The following is a 19111-nucleotide window of genomic DNA, read 5'->3' on the forward strand; positions in this document are numbered from 1 at the left end:
CCTTTTCCTTTATCCTTCTTTTGTTTGTGCATAATTCTTTCAAAAACTTTGCATATATAGGAATTTGCTTGATAACATCCAATAATGGGATATTTATCTCCACCTTCCTAAATGTATCCAAGATCTCATTTTCTTGCTCATCTTCTTATGGCTTAGCTAATCTGCTAGGGAAAGGAGGTAATGGAGTGTGAGATGAAAGAGATAGAGGAGAATCGAACTTTACCCCATATGATGCTTTAGAGGAAGCTTCTTCTTTATTTTTCTTGCTTGGTTCACTTTCCTTAAGTGGAATCGACCCTGAAGGAATCTCCTTTCCACTTCTTAGATAAATTGCACTAACGTTCTTCTTTGGATTTATTTCTAGTTGTGAAGGTGGTTTTTCAGAATTTTGGACCTCCAATTTACTAACCAACGTAGCCAACTGAGTAATTTAATTGCTTAAATTCTGAATGCTTGACCTTGTTTCTTGTTGAAATTGAAGAGCATTGTTGGCAAGATTTTTAACAATATCTTCCAAAGACATACCTGAATTTGAAGCTTGAAGTGGTCTAATGAAATTCTAGGAAGGATATTTTTGTTGTCCTCCTTGGTTTCCATAGCTCAAATTCGAGTGATCTCTCCATCCAAGATTATAATGATTGGAAAAAGGATCATACTTCCTTTGAGGTTGACTAGTAAATCCGCCTAGAGCATTAGCCTCTTGCATCGAGTCTTGTTGTAATGTTGGGCACATATCAGTGGGATGTCCTTAAACTGAGCATATTCCACAAAATTTTGCCATTTGCAATTGTCCTATAGCCATTTGATGAACCAAAGCAGTTAAATCAGAAATTTGATTTTCAAGATTTTTAGTGCTTACCTCATTAACTCGCCTTGTAGCTCCATCAGCTCTTGTACCAAATTGCTGAAAATTTTTAGCCATGTTTGAAATCAATTGCTTGGCTTCTTCAGGTGTCTTGTCTACCAAAGTTCCACCACTTACTGTATCAATCATACTCCTATCTATTGGCAACAATCCTTCATAGAAGTATTGGATTAAGAGTTGCTGAGAAATTTGGTGATGGGGGCAACTAGCACACAATTGCTTGAACCTCTCCCAATACTCATACAATGTTTCTCCAGTGAACTATGTTATACCATAAATTTCTTTTCTGATGTTGGCAGCTCTTGTTGCAAGGAAAAAGTTATCTAAGAACAATCTTTTCATCTCATTCTATATTATTATTACACCGGAGGGTAGATAATAGAGCCAATCTTTTGCTTTATCCATCAAAGAAAAGGGAAAAGCTCTAAGATTTATTTGCTCTTCGGTCACACCATGTGGCTTCATTCCGGAGCATACAATATGGAATTTTTTTAAGTGTTTATGAGGATCTTCACCTGCACATCCATGAAAAGAGGGGAGTAAGTGAATTAACCCAAATTTTAGTTCAAAATCAATTGTAATATTAGAACATGTAATGCATAAAGGTTGTTGATTCAAATCCGGCGTGGTTAGCTCTTTGAGAGTTCACTTCGCCATATTTTCTACAACTTCTTGTAAAATAGATATGTCACCAATAGCCAAATCTATCTCTAATTCCTCTATGAGACAATTTTTTCTTTACCTAGTCTCCTTTCTTAATCAACGCGTTGTCTTCTCAATTTCAAGATTATACTACAAATCAATAGCTTGAGAAGAACGAGTTATAAACAAATAAATTAAGCAATGAGAAACTAAAATAGACTCCCCGGCAACGTGCCAAATTTGAACGAGTTGTCAAAGCCCTTCAAAATAAATTACTGATTTTCCTCAAATGACTTGTAGAAATAGTGAAACCAGGTCGAATCCCAAAGGAACCAATGCGAATAGTTTCTCAAAATTAAGTAAAAATAGGGGGATTTTGAATGTTTGAACCAAAATTATAAATAAACAGAAAACAATGAAGGCTGAATATTAAAATAAATAAAAATCAATCTTAATAAACTTCCAATTCAAGAGTGCTAATTCCATCCAATTGTAATCCTGATCATAGACTTAAATATCAGTTTTTCTATTCAAGTAGTCTACTTATTCGGAAAAGCCGCAACAAGTGTAAATTCTCCTAATATAATTGACTCAAACCGAACATCCAAATTAAAACTTACCATTAGTCAACTGGGCATGATAGTATTCCACATCAACTCAATGATAGCATTAAGAATAATGAGAATGACTAAACCAACATTAATTAATTGAGATAGCTGCAATTGAATTAATCTTGTTCCTTTATTTCTCTAGAGCCTATCATGCAAGCTATGTAATTCGAAAAGGCCGCAATCACACACACATGAGCCAGCTCCTTGCTACTTGTGTCAATCGTTCATGACAATTACGAATCACAAACTCAAAGTTTAGCAATAGAAAAATCAATATCAAAGTTAATATTAAAAATTCATAAATAATAAAAACAAGAAATAAAGAATACTTAAATTAAAAAAGAATTCTGTTAAGCATAAAGCCTCACAAAATCATAATTGGAATTTATTCACTCTTGAATCAGAAACTAAAAACTTAGCCACACATAGTGGAGTAAAAATTCACAAGAAAAGAATAGAAGAAGATAGAAGAAAAATAATAATAATCTCAAAGTACTCAGCCCCCCTTTTTACTTGGTAGAACTAGCCTCCTTATATAGGAAGTCAAACCTAAATCCTAATAAGATAATCCTTATAAAAAAGAAATAAACTTCCTATATGATCTTATCCCTATAAGGAAGGATAAGATAAATGGTAATCTAAATAAATTAAAATCCTAAATAATATGGGAGTCAGTTTTCTTTATTCAGCACTTCCAAAATAAAGAAAATTACATAAAAGTGGGTCCACCACGAATTTATTTTGAAAATTCAAAATTCTCTTCTGCAGATTTCAGCAGCTCGCGGATTGTAATGCGTGGTCACGCCTTATTAAAAATGATCTTCTGCACAAATTTTTGCTCTTCCTCCAAAAAACTTAGTTTCTGACAAGTGATGCCTTGAAACATGTCTTTAGACTGAATTCCACTCAATCCTTGATATTTCATCATCTAGATCAAAATAAACACAATTTCCACAATTAAGCACATTATCTAATCAAAATGTAAAGGAATTAAACACAATAAGTATAACTATTTATGATCTATCACCGATCTAAAGATCATCTCGCCAATATCGTTATCAAAGTAATATCTAGTAAATTTTTTTACTAAGCATTAGACAAGTTGGGCATGTAGAATTCCTATGCATCAACTTGAGGAGGAGTATAGAAGATTTTATCTGTTACTTATCTCCTAAACAGTATATATATCTTGTATTTATCTCTTACCATATATGTTCCTATCTTTTAGAAATATTTATTTTTTTCCTAATTTGTATTATAATAGAAAGAGAGTCTATATAAATCTTTTTACTTAAGTAATTCAATAAAAGAGTGAATATTAAATCAAGTTTCTATAAGAGAATATTCAAATGCATATAGGGCAATATCCAACGTTAACTGTAAAGCTTTCCTAATTGTACGTAACTCGGATCGTTTAGGTCAAGAATACCACAAGGAATAGAGAACTATCTTGTTGCCCTCTCTTTTTCCTTTACCTTATCTTTATTTTATTAACATTCATCAGTCCTTTAAATTCCTTTCATGGGCTCTTCATCTCTTAAAATTTTCTTTAGGATTATAAGATTTTTATTAAAATGCCAAGGAACTATTCTTCTAACTTCATATCCTACCTCGACGCAAATTAAAATTTTCATTATCTACTTTATAAATTGAGAGGTCCTTCAATGGCTGTTGAGCACCCATGAAGGCAGTCTTCACTACAATCATATTAGAAGATTTAGGGGATAAAACCTGCCCCATTAGAAAGAATCCTTGAGACTGATCCTTTTCCTTCTCCAAGTTCTAACAAAACCAGCTATAACTTTTAATCATCTAACTATATTATATAAATCTTCAACTCGTTATGTGAGATTTAATAGTTAGTAGACATAAAGACAGAAAACAAAACTTTAAGCCCTATTTTTCAGAAACAGAATGACTAATCATTTCATTTTTTGAATGATTTTGGCCCAAAAAAAAATATTTTTCTGTCAAATAAATTGAGAAAGAAAATGACTAGTTGGTAGTGATTTCTGTTGGTGTGACCATGCGGCAGAATGTTTATAAAGCCTTGATTCGGGCTGAAATTCATCACTGCATTACCAAACTCGAAGCCAAATAGAAAGACCCAATGAAATCTTTAATCGCTTGAAAAAGCCTATTTCCACCTGACTACCACGCTAGGTGGTGTAAAAAGAATATACTGATTTGATACGTTTTGCGCCAAAAAAATACCACTAGTAGTAAGCAACTAATAAGCTGAGACCATAATAAATCCTTAATTTACATTAACCAAAAAAAATGACTATTCAAACTTGCGATTTCTTTCTATGCATGTTGAAAGTATTCTGTGTACGTGGTTGAGCGATAATCGCTCTTCTGATTAACACGTGGCACGACATGACGGGATAGAGTGAGTTACATAAATTCGGCTACCTGAATCTGCACCACAGAAATATATTTTCCCACGAGTGTTATCTGTTTTTTCCTGGCCATGAAGTATTTTACCCATAAAATCATATACTTTGTACTTCTTAACCCTTGCATTTTCCACAAAACTACAACAATGCCCTATCATCAGCAAACTTTAGTGATTATTCATTTTAGTGGAGAGAATTTATTAAATCTATGAAGTTATTATAAAGTGTTTTCTTAGTTAGAAATTGCAAATATATCTATTAATGAGAAAAAAATAAACACATATATGGAAATCTTATAATTTAAAACAGAAAAAACTATGTTTTCTGAAATAAATAAATAAATATATATATATATATATATATATATATATATATATATATATGACATTTCATTTTTAATTACTCATCCAATTGTTTAACTTTAGCATTTTTATTTTAATTTAAATCTTTCTAAATATTTGTGAGTTTTTTTATATATATTTTAATTTTATTCTTTTCAAAATTGAATAACTTATATTTAAATTTAAAATCTTTCTTTACCTATTATTCGTTTATGACTAAATTATATCACATTTTTAACTTAATCTAAAATATAAAAATTACATCAAATTATTTTCGTAAATTTATCTTTTGACGGAATTAAATTATTGGATTGCACTAGACCTTAATGCAAGCTGTCTAATTTTTTTATTACAAATTACGAAAGTGTGACATTAATAAGATATAAATATTTTGGTTTTGTTTTTGTTCTTTTTCTTAAATAACTTGAAAAATTTGAAACAAATATAATTTTTCTTATTGGAAGAAATTTATACTCAAAAGTATATTATTATTATTTATCTATTTGAGTTTGTTATTGTTTTAACTGCAAAAAGATTTTAGCTTTATTGTAATTTAAATATCTCTTATTTTATAATCTAAATAATTTTTTGATGAATAATAATTTGTTTTAAAATAATCATAATTAAAAATAAACAATTTTTAATATAATTTAATATTAATATTTAAAACACCATAGATCATAATTTAAAAAATATAACAGTTTAAAATACACAAATAGAAAAATTTCTAACCAAATAGAGTTATTAACATTTAAAATTTTATAATTAAAATAAATAAAATAGTGTTATCTATAGTTTATTTGTAGGATATTTATAAAATTGTTATATCTCAGTAAAATAAATCTTATATTCCTAAGAAAATAAAATTCGTTTATTACTTTGCAGGCTGAAAATTTTAAATCCCCACAGTGGTAAAATTGATAATATCATCATTTTCGAGTGTCAAAATCGAAAAAGAAAGAAAAAACTCTATAAGCCAAATACGAAAACAGCAAGAAAATTAATTTTTTAAAAAAAAGGAAGAAAAGAGACGAAAAGAAAATTTATGGACACATTTAATTCCGTTTTGCCATTACATCAGAAAACCCTTTCTTCTCTTCCACAATTTCTCTTTTCTCAATGGACAGAGGCTGAGACTCTCTCTCCATAGAGAAAAATCTCACTCCCTTTGCCCATTTCTCTAATTTCCAAGAAGATTTTCTCAGTAAGCAAACATGGACTTGTCCACAAAATTCCACCGCTTAGACCTTCACTCTTCTTCATTCTTAACTGGTTCACCTCTACGTCCTCCTTTTAAGCAAAATTCATCTCTGCCCATTATCACAAAACCAATTTCAGTAAAATTTCCTTCCACAAGACCGACTTCAAGAATCACTGCCCGTTTATCCACAGCCACCGTTGAAACATCAGTTGCTGACGCAGACACAGATACTACAGACATCGAATCCTTGTTTTCAAGCAGTTCTGGTAATGATTTTGACAAAAGAGCCTCCAGAAAGCAGTCAAATACTGGTGCTTCAGGTATTACATCTGGTATAAAGCTTGAAAATATTAGTAAAAGCTATAAAGGTGTAACTGTGTTAAAAGATGTGACTTGGGAAGTGAAAAAAGGTGAGAAAGTTGGATTAGTGGGTGTTAATGGAGCAGGGAAAACTACCCAGTTGAGAATTATTACAGGGCAAGAAGAAGCTGATTCAGGGAATGTAATTAAAGCAAAACCAAATATGAAAGTTGCGTTCTTGAGTCAAGAATTTGAGGTTTCATTGAGTAGGACTGTCAAAGAAGAGTTTATGAGCGCATTTGAAGAAGAAATGGAGATTGCTGGGAGGTTAGAGAAGGTGCAAAAGGCAATAGAAAATTCCGTGGAGGATTTGGAGCTTATGGGTAGATTATTGGATGAGTTTGATTTGTTGCAGAGGAGAGCTCAAGCTGTGGATTTGGATGAGGTTGATGCAAAGATTAGTAAGTTGATGCCTGAACTTGGGTTTGCACCTGAGGATTCTGATAGGTTGGTGGCTTCTTTTAGTGGTGGGTGGCAGATGAGGATGTCACTTGGAAAGATTTTGCTTCAGGTATAATATAAGAATATAATCTTGTTTCTTTTATTAAATAGTAGATCATGAATTTGGATGATAGTACTGGAAATATTTTGGTAGTGCTGTGTCATTAAAACTTTGTATTATTATTGTTATGTTATTTGATTTCAAAACTAGATTTATGCTATCCCACTTTAGTTATTCTTGACATCAAATATGAGTGCATTCATTGATGTAGAAGTGTTAATTTGTGGGTAAGGTATACTTATAACTGGCAATGAGGCTTCTTCTTATTGTCACAAATTGCTGTAAGATTTGAAATGTCAAGGAAAGGATAGCTTTTAGTTGACTTTTTACAATAGTGATATATGTTGCAAGGTTTGAGTACTAAAGGTAGATAGTTGGCTTACATGTTTGACTATTTATTTTCAGGATCCGGATTTGTTGCTTTTGGATGAACCAACAAATCACCTTGACCTTGATACAATTGAGTGGCTTGAAGGTTATCTCCAGAAGCAAGAAGTGCCAATGGTTATCATATCGCATGACAGAGCCTTTCTTGATCAATTGTGTACAAAAATTGTGGAGACTGAAATGGGTGTGGCCAGAACGTACGACGGAAATTACTCTCAGTACCTTGTGTCCAAGGCAGCATGGATTGAATCTCAATATGCTGCCTGGGAGAAGCAGCAAAAGGAAATTGAGCAAACAAAGGACTTAATAAGCAGGTTGGGCGCAGGAGCAAATTCTGGTCGTGCTTCTTCTGCTGAGAAGGTACAGTTAGATGTATAAAACTATTTAGTTTTATTGCTACCAAGAACAAAAAATATTTGTTTTTTGGATTTCTTTTAGGCATACAATTGATATTTTTTGAGCTAATATACTAAAAGATTAATCTATCTTTCAAAATGCTTCTTAGATTGTTAAACTGAATCTGGTGTTTTTTCGGATGTTGCTGCAAAGAAGTAATTATTGTAGTAATGTCATTATGTATTTACAAAATAGTATAATTTTTCTGCAGGCTGTTACATCATTACTCTTGACATAATGTGCACAAGTCCTTTGCAAAAAAGTTACGCCATAATGCCGTTTTACTTTCATACCCTTTAGGATAACAGAAACAAGTCCAGAATTAAACATGAGGGATGAGGTGTAATAATACCTTTTATTTTTTGACCCGTAGAATGTATTTCTGAATGGAAATAAATTTACTTATCAAGAATGAAGATTCTTAGGCTCTTTTGGCTGCATCTCTAATCCCTCCCCCTTCCTGTTACATTAGCCTTCTAGTGTATGTGCGTAGTGTCAATTCTTTCATCTTTCTGACCATCTCACATATTAGGTCTTACTATTATCATTTTCTAGGTAAAATCATATGGCAGACGTATGAATGCTGCAACTTAGTAAAAGGAAGTTTAATGCTGTGTTTCTTTTTTCCCAGAACCAACTTTTGTATCTTATGAGCTGTAGGCATGTGGCTTTTTTATTTCTCAATGAGAATGATTATTCATCTCAATCATTACTTATCTGCAATAAATTTTTCCTAGCTGCTGAAATCTTTACCTTCCTATCTTTTTTCCCACTGACTGTCAAATAGAAATTAGAGAGACTTCAAGAAGAGGATCAAATAGAGAAGCCATTTCAAAGGAAACAAATGAAGATCAGGTTCCCAGAGCGTGGAAGAAGTGGAAGAAACGTTGTAATGATTAAGAATTTGGAATTTAGTTATGAGGATCAGGTGAGTTTTGTCAATGGAGAGGCTTCAAAATTTGTACTTTGTGGTGATCTTCTACAAATTATTGACAGTTTCAGTGTGCTTTTGTACCAGGTGCTGTTTAATAAAACAAATCTCACAATAGAAAGAGGTGAAAAAATTGCCATCATTGGCCCAAATGGATGTGGAAAGAGTACTTTACTAAAATTGATTATGGGTTTAGAAAAGCCAAATGCCGGTGAAATTGTACTTGGGGAGCATAATGTACTGCCAAACTATTTTGAGCAGAACCAGGTGTGCTATTGTCATTAACTGGATGCCATTTAATTCAATCTTATAATCTAGCAAATTGCTTGGTTTTCAATTGTTATGCACATAAACGGTTAGTGCTGACAGACTTTGATCTACTTGTTTTGAAGGCTGAGGCACTTGATTTAGATAAAACAGTACTTCAAACGGTGGAAGAAGTTGCAGAGGACTGGAGAATTGATGATATAAAGGGACTCCTTGGGCGTTGTAATTTCAAAGCTGATATGCTTGATAGAAAGGTTTCCCTTTTGAGTGGTGGTGAGAAGGTAAATTAAACTGGCATTCACATGCATCTTTTCAGTTGCTCACTCTTTTAGGGAATCTGGTTTTGCAAAACAAATTGGTGTTCCATTTTGAATCATTTGTTGAAGCTTTCTCCACGCCCTCCTTGATATTTGCTTGGAGCTTGCAACAGTAGGCTAGTATAACTTATCTTATTAACTGGGCAATAATTGAAGTTTAAGGGCTACCAAATGATGATTATAGCTTGGGGTAATTAAATGCTGAAATGGCATAAAGAACCAAGAAATTTACTTTCAATCCGTACTAGATCAATTCTTTTCTAAGAGCCTCTATTAATCAGCTGGAAAGTAGACTGTTCCCATTTTATCTACCATTGTATATGTCAAGGAATTCAAGAACCTCTTATATGAATTCAGGTTATAGTTTCCCTTTCTCTGATGTATCTTGTAAACCATAATTTATGCCCTAATTCGTTTGCACTGTGGGTTTCTTGAATCCATCTTCTGCAACTGAGTTTTCAGGACTAGCTTGATGCCATTGGTTTAATAGAATTTCGTTGTAGATTTGCTTCAATGGCTCATGAATCTTACCTGCCATTTTTTTTTTTTTTTTTTATGTTTTTAACTTTTACTAAACAAATGATGCCCTGATCTAAATTTCTTTCTTTCTAGGACTTTTTCTTTTTATTATTGTTTCTCTTTCTATAATGATTAGGATTTGAATGTTATTTTCTTGTTCTATTCAGGCACGACTAGCTTTTTGCAAATTCATGGTAAAACCTTCAACTTTGCTAGTTTTGGATGAACCGACCAATCATTTGGATATAACTTCAAAAGAGATGCTTGAGGTATGGGTTTTTTTTTTTTGGGCTCATTTTCTATTTTATCAATTTTTAGTGCAGTGGCCAACCTGTGTCTGAATGTATATCAGGAGGCCATAACAGAGTACACGGGCACAATTATAACAGTTTCTCACGACCGATACTTCATAAAGCAAATAGTAAATAGAGTGATTGAAGTTAAAGATGGCAAGCTACAGGATTATGCAGGCGATTACAATGTAAGCTCTCTTTCTATTCTTACACTCCTCTATGTTTTCATAATTTTTCCATTCTTTTGCCCTCTTACTATATAATATATCTAGCAGTGCATTTTCCTCTCTGAACTGGTTGTGGTAATGTCTTCATATCCCAATGCTATCCTAGAAGTATATTGTCCATAGGGGCCTGATGTCTGAGTATCCAATTTAATATTTCTTTGTACATGTTAATATATGGTTAGACGTAACTTTTTTGTCTGGAACTGATATATATTAAATGGAAATCAGTTTTTTTCTTTCAGTGTCCTGCATGTATGGCTAATGTGTGGGAATTCAGAATTTCTAACCTTATGCACGCATGTAGTTTGATAACAGAATTTCTTGATTCACAGTATTATTTGGAGAAAAACCTTGACGCTAGGGAAAGAGAACTTGAACGCGCAGCAGAGCTTGAGGAAAAGGCTCCGAAAGTGAAAGCCAAATCAAAGATGTCAAAAGTAAGTTTGATCCTTCATACCATGCTTGTAGCCATTTTTCTCCATGTGATTGTTTGCAGGACAAATATGTAGGAATGACGTTGTTGTCATGGAGTAGTGTTATTTATTTACTTATTTTTCTTTTACAGGCTGAGAAGGAAGCTAGGAAGAAACAAAAAGTGCAGGCCTTTCAAGCTGCAAAACAAAAGTCCAAAGGGCTGAAGAATTCCAAGAGATGGAAATGAGAGACATACACTGTAAATTGATTAGTTACCACACTTCATTGAGCTAATTTTACAATGTAAAGAGCCTAGTCGACAGGGGATTGGGCCGATGTGGCCTATTTTTCAGCAACATACTTGACCATTGTAAATATTATTGATAGAAAGCAGGTTTTTGGTTAAGGTTGCAATTTGAAATCTTGTTATTAAAGTATCAGCTTAAGTTTATTCTTGTTATAATATTTGCGACAGGGAATGTTCAGTTTCAGCCTTGAGGAAAAACCTGATATTGCATGCTCAACTTTAGCAGAGCAGATTCAAAAGGAAAGATTAGTTATGTTGCATTAAAAAAAAATGTAAAAGTAGGTTCGGTTTTTCCTTTCAATATAAGAGTAAAAAATTGAACTCAAAATAAGAAATCAAAATCATTAGTTGGATTTGTTTAGTTTTGTGGTTCAGATTTTCATCCAACCAGATTCTAAGAGATTAAAGTATGAATGTCAGAAAGCCCTCCAAAAAGAATATCATTGTTCATTTCAGCTCAAATCTGGCTTAAGACTTCAGTGGTTTGTAATGGTTTTTGTTTAATGAAAATGAAGGTTGGCTTTCCTTTCCTTTTGCGCGGGCCCGCAAACACAAACAAATATGTCTTAGAGAAAATTAAAGAAATACCGGAAATGGTGCACATTTTATAAAAATACTGCATCCTAAAATTCATTATAAAAATACCCAAATTTTGAAAATAATATAAAAATTATCTGAAATTTTTGAAAATAACATTAAAAATACCTGATTTTTTGAAATAAGATGTAAAATCTAAAAAGCAAAGAATAAATCAACACAAATCCCCTGTCTCAAATAAAAAATAAAGAGATTGATGAAACTTTACTTCCAAAATCAATTTTAAAGCCAAAATCGATAACTATATTAAAAAAATAAAAAAAATATTAATTTCGAATTTTAAAATAAAATTATAAATCTCATAAAATTGCTTTGTTTTTCTTTAAATTTTTATTTGTTTTGATCGATTTACAACCAATATTGACGAACGACACATTTACAAGAGTTTCAAAGATGATTAATCAATTCGAGTTGATTTCAGAAGATCAAATCTATAAAAAAATTAAAACATAAATCTAGAAATAATATTTGATCTATTATAAAAAAAATAAACAAAAAATAACATAATGAAAAGACATAGTTAACGTAAAAAAAGAAACAAAAATATTGATTAGTCTAAAAAAAAAACTAAAAAACAATATAATTGAAGATAAACTATAACATAATAAAAAATAAACTAAAAAAATAAATACTTTAAAATAAAAACATTGATTTGTTGTAAAATAAACCTAAAATAAACCAAAAGAAATAAAAAAAACTAAACAAAAAAACAAAAAATAACACATTGGAAGGTATATCATGATATAAAATTAACCAAAAATTGCTAATTTGTTTTGAAAATAAACTAAAAATATTAACTTGTTGCAAAAATAAACTAAAAAACAACATACTTGAAGGTAGCATAATAAAAAATAAATTAAATCTGTATATTTTGAAATAAAATTGTTATTTTGTAGCAAAAGATAAACCAAATATAAAAAAATAGAAAAACAACAAAAACCAAATTTAGCATATATATGGCATGCAATTATGACGTATGACACATTAAATTATTCCACCATCTAATCAAATGATATAATAAAAGGACGCATGGCATATGCATGCAAAATATCACACTAAAAATACTTAAAAGAAGGCAAAACACATTAGGAGACCCCTGAACTTTACGACTTTGTTGTATTAAGCCCATGTACATCAATTTTATTGTATTCCTGTTATATTAAAGCCTTTTTTGATAGAATTACCAGCATAGACTCAATTGATATAACGCCATTTACATGTAATCTATTGAAAAGCCATCTTGTAAACTTAAAAATTCACGTCAGTTTGGTATATTGGGGCCACATATGAATCAATTTATGCTTTTTCTTCTTTAAATTGGAAACCCTAGGTCAAAATCAAAAGCCTTCACTTTCTTTCTATCTTCTTCAAACCAAGAAAATCTTAATGGCTTCTTCTAGCGGGGTGAGTACAGTGCCCAATGACTATGAAGAAGCTGCTAATTTTGGTGTTGAGCAAACAAATGTCATTTGTGATTGTGGTGAACCTGCAAAAGTCTTTCCTGCAAGAACTGAAAATAATAATGGGAGGAGATTCTGGAGGTGTGCTAGGCGGGTAATAAAAGTCCTTAGCTCAAACATTTTGTTCTTTTCTTCTTTCAATTTTTTTTCTGGATAATGATATATTTTTTAATTTTTTTCTATTTGGCAGAGCGATCAATGTAATTTTTTTACTAGTATGATGAATGATTGAGTAATAGATCTCTACTGATGCTAAATGAACTACGTCCGCTTAACGCAAACCTTGGAGCATTACAATCCATTAATTTGAATGTTGATTTGGAGAATACTACAATGGCTTCTGTTGTTCAAGAGGTTCATGAATTAAGGAGTGAAGTGGCTGAACTAAGGTGGACGCTCAATCAATCAAGACAAGAAGTAAAGTTTCTGCAGAATACCAAAGATTAGTATAGAGTAGGGTTTATTGTTATTGCTGGAATTTTAGTGGCAAAGTATTGTTCAAGTAGGTATAATGTAGGGTAATGGTCTTTTAGAAATGGCACTTTTGTAACCTTGGAGGCCTTTAATGGTTAGCCTTAATTATATTATTTTGGTATAGTTAATGAAATGAAACTGTTAAGAATTCTCTCTATGCTCGACTCATGGAAAATAATATAAGAATTACAATAATATAATACAAAATTCATATCATTAACATAATAATCGAAATTTATATTATTAACATGATAACCAAAAATATTTCCTACTTTGTTAAGTTGACAGAAATATAAAAATAAAAGAGGGCCATTTACAATTAGTAGCTCGTCACAATGCACCTAGTAAAAGTACAAAAAAGAATACAAAAGCTGTTGCTTTCACTTTTTCTTTCTCATTGTTGATTTCATTTTCTCTTTAACTGCAAGCAAAGTGTTTATGGTAATTGCCTCATTCTATTTCCATTATAATTCTCTTTGGCCATAGCTTAAATTTGGATCAACAGTTGGTGTTTGTGCACTTGAAATGTTCTGCATATCCAAACAATACTTAGTCTTTCATAAATATAATTGTACCTTTAAATTTCATAACTGAAATAAAATAGGGTTAAGTATACTTATATATCCATCTTTGATAAATGAATCTATAAAATTGATATGAAATTCTTTGTTCTTTAAAACTGTCTTCTATGTAGATAATTTGGACATATAAACTACTCCAAATCTCTCATTTGAATCTTGACTTGGTAAATCAGCAATCATTCCACTTGAACCAGCCAATTCATTGAAGTGTGGGAAAGGTTGAGAAGGACTAGAACCCCTTACAGTCACATTTGCAGTTACATATTTCTTGAATTTAGTGGTTTCTATACAAAATAAATTAATATTAATAAAAATTGCATAGTAAGTTAAAATAGTCAAAAAAAAGATATATATTCCTTACTTTTGGCTTTCATTGGCTGGGCTTTAGTGAATTCCTTTGCAAAAGCCTTTGCAGCTTTTTGACTTAGTTGAGGCCTTTTTGAATCTTTCTTACTTGAGTTCTTTGCACTTGTAGGTTCATTTTTCTTTCTTATATTTCTCTTGTTTCTTCTTTCAATATTAACATGCAAAAGGATCAGATTAAATTCCCTTCATTTTAGAGTATGCTTAATGAAATATGGAGTTAATATTTTTCCTCATAAGGTGTCTCCCTCATAGGTCGGCCTCTGACATTGTATCATGTTTCTTTGCAAAAATTACATATCATAATTCTCCATTTTTCTTGACATTTTTTTCACTTTCTTTATCTCATATTTATCTATCCTTCTTGCTCTTTTAGGCCTCCAAGGCATTCTTCTAACCTATGATAGCAGAATTGGTTCAGCATTACCCTTGTCCCATACTTCCTTCCCCCTCATTGGCTGCATGAAATATGCATATGCCTTCAAATAAGTATCTTTGTGATACCACTTAGCAAAGAAGTTCTCAAGATGTATCTTTTGACTATATGCAATAGAAATAGTGTATCCACATGGGATTTCACTCAGTTACCATTCTCTGCAGGTGCATTCTCTCTTGTCTAAATGCATTATATGTTTATTTGCTACATTACATATATGTTCCACCTCAAAGCCTTCTTATCCATTGAAACTTAAAAACCAATTGAATGGCTCTTATTTATTTTTCTCCAACTTCTCCATAGCTCTTGGTGCAATATCAGAAATCCAAGTCCTAGCAAACAGTTTTTTTTTTCAAATCCTATTCATCACATGCTTTCTTATGTCATCCAACATACTAATAATGGGTTTGCACCTAGCTTCAATAATCCAATCATTAAATGTTTCACTTAAATTATTATCCACAATATCACATGAGCAATCAGTTGTGAAGAAGGTCTTCGTCCATTAATGCGAAGAATGCTCTAACAGATTCTATATAATTTCATCTCCCAACTTCTCCAACTCATTCATGTATGCTTGAAGTCTAGGTAAGTACACTTGGCACATGCCTAAAAAGCCTTTTTCCTTTCTTTTCCTCTCCATTTTTTCACCCATGCTACATATATATGCCTTGCACACATCATGTGGTAATGATATATGCCTTGCACACATCATGTGGTAATGCATTAGGCAATTCATCTTTCATGGCATACTCCAAATCTTTTCAACAGAAATACATAAGGTTAAATTAGTTAATAAATAAATAAATATTGAAGCATTACAATAACAATTAACATAAACTCATATGTGTGCAAGCCAATTACCTTTTGCATGTCCGAAATAAAGATATAACACGTGTCATCACTAAGAAGCAAGTCATGCTTTAGATATCGAAGGAACCAAGCCCAATTAAACTTGTTCTCAATGTGGACCACGACCCAAGCTAAAGGAAACATCTGATTATTGTCGTCACGTCTAATTGTGCATAAAATCTATCCTTTGCAGACTCCCTTTAAGAAAGAACCATCTAGCCTTATTATTAGCCTGCAGCCTTCAATCTACCCTTGCTTACAAGCACTTAAGCAAACATAAAATCTCTTAAAAATATTTAAATTCCCTTCATTTTCTCTATTATACTTAACTACACAGGTTGATCCAGAATTGTTGCGCTTCACTTCCTCCACATAGTCTTCTAAGTCAGCATATTGCTCCATTAAATCACCCTCAAGTTGCCTCAATACCTTCTTCTTTGTATTTCTACAAGTACTCATACAAACCCTCAACTTATATTCTATGTACACTAAGTTTTATATGTCATTGATCTTAATTGTAGGTTGTGACATGATTCTTGATTTCAACAATATATACAAGAAGTTATTATTAGCCATTCTATTCCTACTTTGTTTAACACTTGTGGTGGTGCTAGTAGGTCTTCACAATAAATGAATCTTCATTATTCTCATTAGAGGCATACAAAACCTATGGACATATCTTAGCACATCTTGCCCTAACTCTTTTTGGTTCATTTTTCACAAACTTAATTTACAACCGCTTCATCACAGTATACTTAGCAACTACAAATCTAAACTGGACAACATTATCAAAAAGCATACCTAAACAGAACACAGGAATGATTGAGTTTGGATCAAACTTAACCTTAGAGCTAGATCTCCTAAGTGCCTTATCACTATCTTTATCTGAACCACTGTAATAAGAACCTAGATCTTCATTATTATAATACACATAATTGTTTCCCTCATCATCACTACCCTCACCATCCGTGTCATCATCTTCAGCAAATTCAATTTCTTCTTCACTGACAGAATCTGCAGGTACTTGCTCACTTATGTCATCAGTGATCATCTTTACTCCTTTTGTTTTCCAAGACTTCCTCACATTTTCCCTAGCTTCTTATACCTCCTCATCTCATCATATGTTAATAACTCGACAAGAACTACAAACTCATTAAAGGTTTGATGAGGTATATCATACTCCCCATAATGCTCATTTTCTGTTTCAATACCCACATCAGCCTTAATTAATGTCCTAACTTCTACAAATAGTTGGTTAGATATACTAGTTATTTGCCTAACAGTAGTAAAATGGTCCATATAAATCTTAAGATTATCTCCATTCACTACTTTACTGCCTAGGTTACAAACATCTTTATCATTGGTTAACAACTGAAAATCCTTTGCCTTATTACACCAATAATATATCCCACCAATCTTGGAATGCCCTAAATCCCTAACATATTACAGTAAGTTAGGATAAGACAGTAAGTCTAAATCAAAGCACTCATCTACTAAAATAAATTTACCACCTAAGTATCTTGCCTTATTCCCTTTTATCAATGTACAAGCATGATATATCAGTAAGTTCACAACATCACCTACTTCTACAAATATACACAATGAAAAATACTTATTAATCACACGGATTTCTTGCACATAGTCTATTACAATAAACATATACCATAACAAACACATTTATAGATATTGTTTTTAACCATATTGATTTGTCGTATTATTAAATAAAACTAAAACAGATCTAATCCCTCTCTTTCTTTGTTCAAGCCTTCAGGGACCACATAACCAACAATGGAATAAACTAATGCAAAAGTAATAAAGAATGAGATATTTAGGATCCACAAACAAGCAAACACAATTATTAAAACCATTGAACGACATCGTATAAGCATACAGAAAAACATATTTTCAAAACGCACTTACTTGGAACTGTTGAATCAATTTTTCAATCTTGTTTTATATGCTTTATATAGTTGTTGCTCATCTATTAGCTTTTATTGACCATGCAAAGTCTCTCCAGAAAAGCTTCCAATGCTGCTGAATACAAACACAATTGCAGGAGCTATGAACGGCAACTTCTAAATCGTTATGGGTTTCAACGAAAATTCTTCAATCCTTAAGGCGTTTAATGTGTTTCAACTAAAGGTTATAGACATTGCTTGTTTTCTTACTCAAAATCGAAAGAAGGTTAGCTAGAGGGAATTTAAGGATTAGGTATTCAGATTATTTAGGAATTTTCTTTTTCCTCCCAACGCTATCGCTTTAGTGTTTTAGTCTTTCCAAATCAATTGCTTACATGTTCTCTGTCTTATTATGCATCGGTTTCATACATAAGACGCACTCTAACTTGAGTTTGTAAAACACTTGCTAACGGTTTGTCAAAAAAGGCTTAACAAGAAATTATTGTTAAAGGGTGGAATACAACAAAATTGATGTACAAAGTCGTAAAGTTTAAGGGCCTCCCGATGTGTTTTTCCCTTAAAGAAATGTCACACATTGCATGCATGGAAAAGTAAAAATTCTTTCTTTTTTTTTTGTTCTACCATTCTTTATTTTTTGACTCATTCTTCAATTTTTCTTCTTCTCTTCCTCTTCTTCAATTATATCGCTATTCCATATTTTTTTTCAAAATAAAGATTCATTCTCCATTTTTGCTTGGAAGATGACTCATTCCATCATTTTTTTTTCACTTAAAGAAATATTATACATTACATAGTATGCAAAGAAAAATATTCTTTCTCCTATTTTTCTTTGCCATACACTACCAATTACTAACAACTCAATTTCTTCTTCTCTTTTTCAATACATTTTAAAATTATTCAATTCTCTCTTTTATTTATTTTTAATTGATGTTTGATTTGTATAATATATTTTTTCTAGCTACTCAATTATAAAGCTATTTGTTATAACTATTGATAATCTTTTCAATACTATATTTAAGAAATATTTACTGTTTAAAATGAAACTATTTAAATTCAATAAGGATCATTCAAATTGGTCTTGCAGAAAAAAAATATAATCTTTTTTATTAACTTTTTTGAATAATTTTTTTCTAATAAAAATCTAATAATTAATTATCGGTTTTCTGGTTAATATATTCGCATTCATTTTGTTATTATTTGAAGTTTTTTTAAGGGGAAATTAGAACATGTTAGAGAGCAATCCATTAAAAAAGAAATAAAAAATACCGTAAAAAAGAAAAAAAAAACAGAGCACCGTAAAGAAAAAGAATATTAAAATTCCATAAATCTATGAAATTTTCTCTATATTTTATGATGGAATCCTTCTAATATGCTACAGTGTACAGTAACCTATAATTTTTATATTATTTTGATTTTAATAATTTATTAATATAATTAAATTTTAAATTAG

At 31.4% G+C, this 19111-nt stretch overlaps 1 protein-coding gene and 1 non-coding gene across 2 annotated transcripts; both read left to right on the forward strand.

The window, feature by feature from the left end:
* Nucleotides 1–1052: 1052 nt before the first annotated feature.
* On the forward strand, nt 1053–1159 carry LOC125370753. Its single transcript, XR_007216856.1, has one exon. It is a non-coding gene; the product is annotated as a small nucleolar RNA R71 (small nucleolar RNA).
* Nucleotides 1160–5930: 4771 nt separating this feature from the next.
* On the forward strand, nt 5931–11106 carry LOC8285123 (ABC transporter F family member 5). Its single transcript, XM_048376843.1, has 9 exons — nt 5931–6930; nt 7327–7668; nt 8492–8632; nt 8723–8902; nt 9028–9183; nt 9906–10007; nt 10091–10219; nt 10591–10695; nt 10824–11106. Exons 1-9 carry the CDS (start codon nt 6073–6075, stop codon nt 10917–10919), a joined length of 2109 nt encoding a protein of 702 aa, XP_048232800.1. The 5' UTR covers nt 5931–6072; the 3' UTR covers nt 10920–11106.
* Nucleotides 11107–19111: the final 8005 nt, after the last annotated feature.

The sequence above is a fragment of the Ricinus communis genome, chromosome 7 (assembly GCF_019578655.1).
Source record: "Ricinus communis isolate WT05 ecotype wild-type chromosome 7, ASM1957865v1, whole genome shotgun sequence".
NCBI classification, from domain to species: domain Eukaryota; kingdom Viridiplantae; phylum Streptophyta; class Magnoliopsida; order Malpighiales; family Euphorbiaceae; genus Ricinus; species Ricinus communis.

Coding starts and splice junctions, on each gene's coding strand:
- LOC8285123 (XM_048376843.1), top strand. CDS start 6,073: ATGGACTTGTCCACAAAATTCCACCGCTTAGACCTTCACTCTTCTTCA. Junction 6,931..7,326: donor TTGGAAAGATTTTGCTTCAG/GTATAATATAAG, acceptor ATTTATTTTCAG/GATCCGGATTTGTTGCTTTT. Junction 9,184..9,905: donor TTTTGAGTGGTGGTGAGAAG/GTAAATTAAACT, acceptor TGTTCTATTCAG/GCACGACTAGCTTTTTGCAA.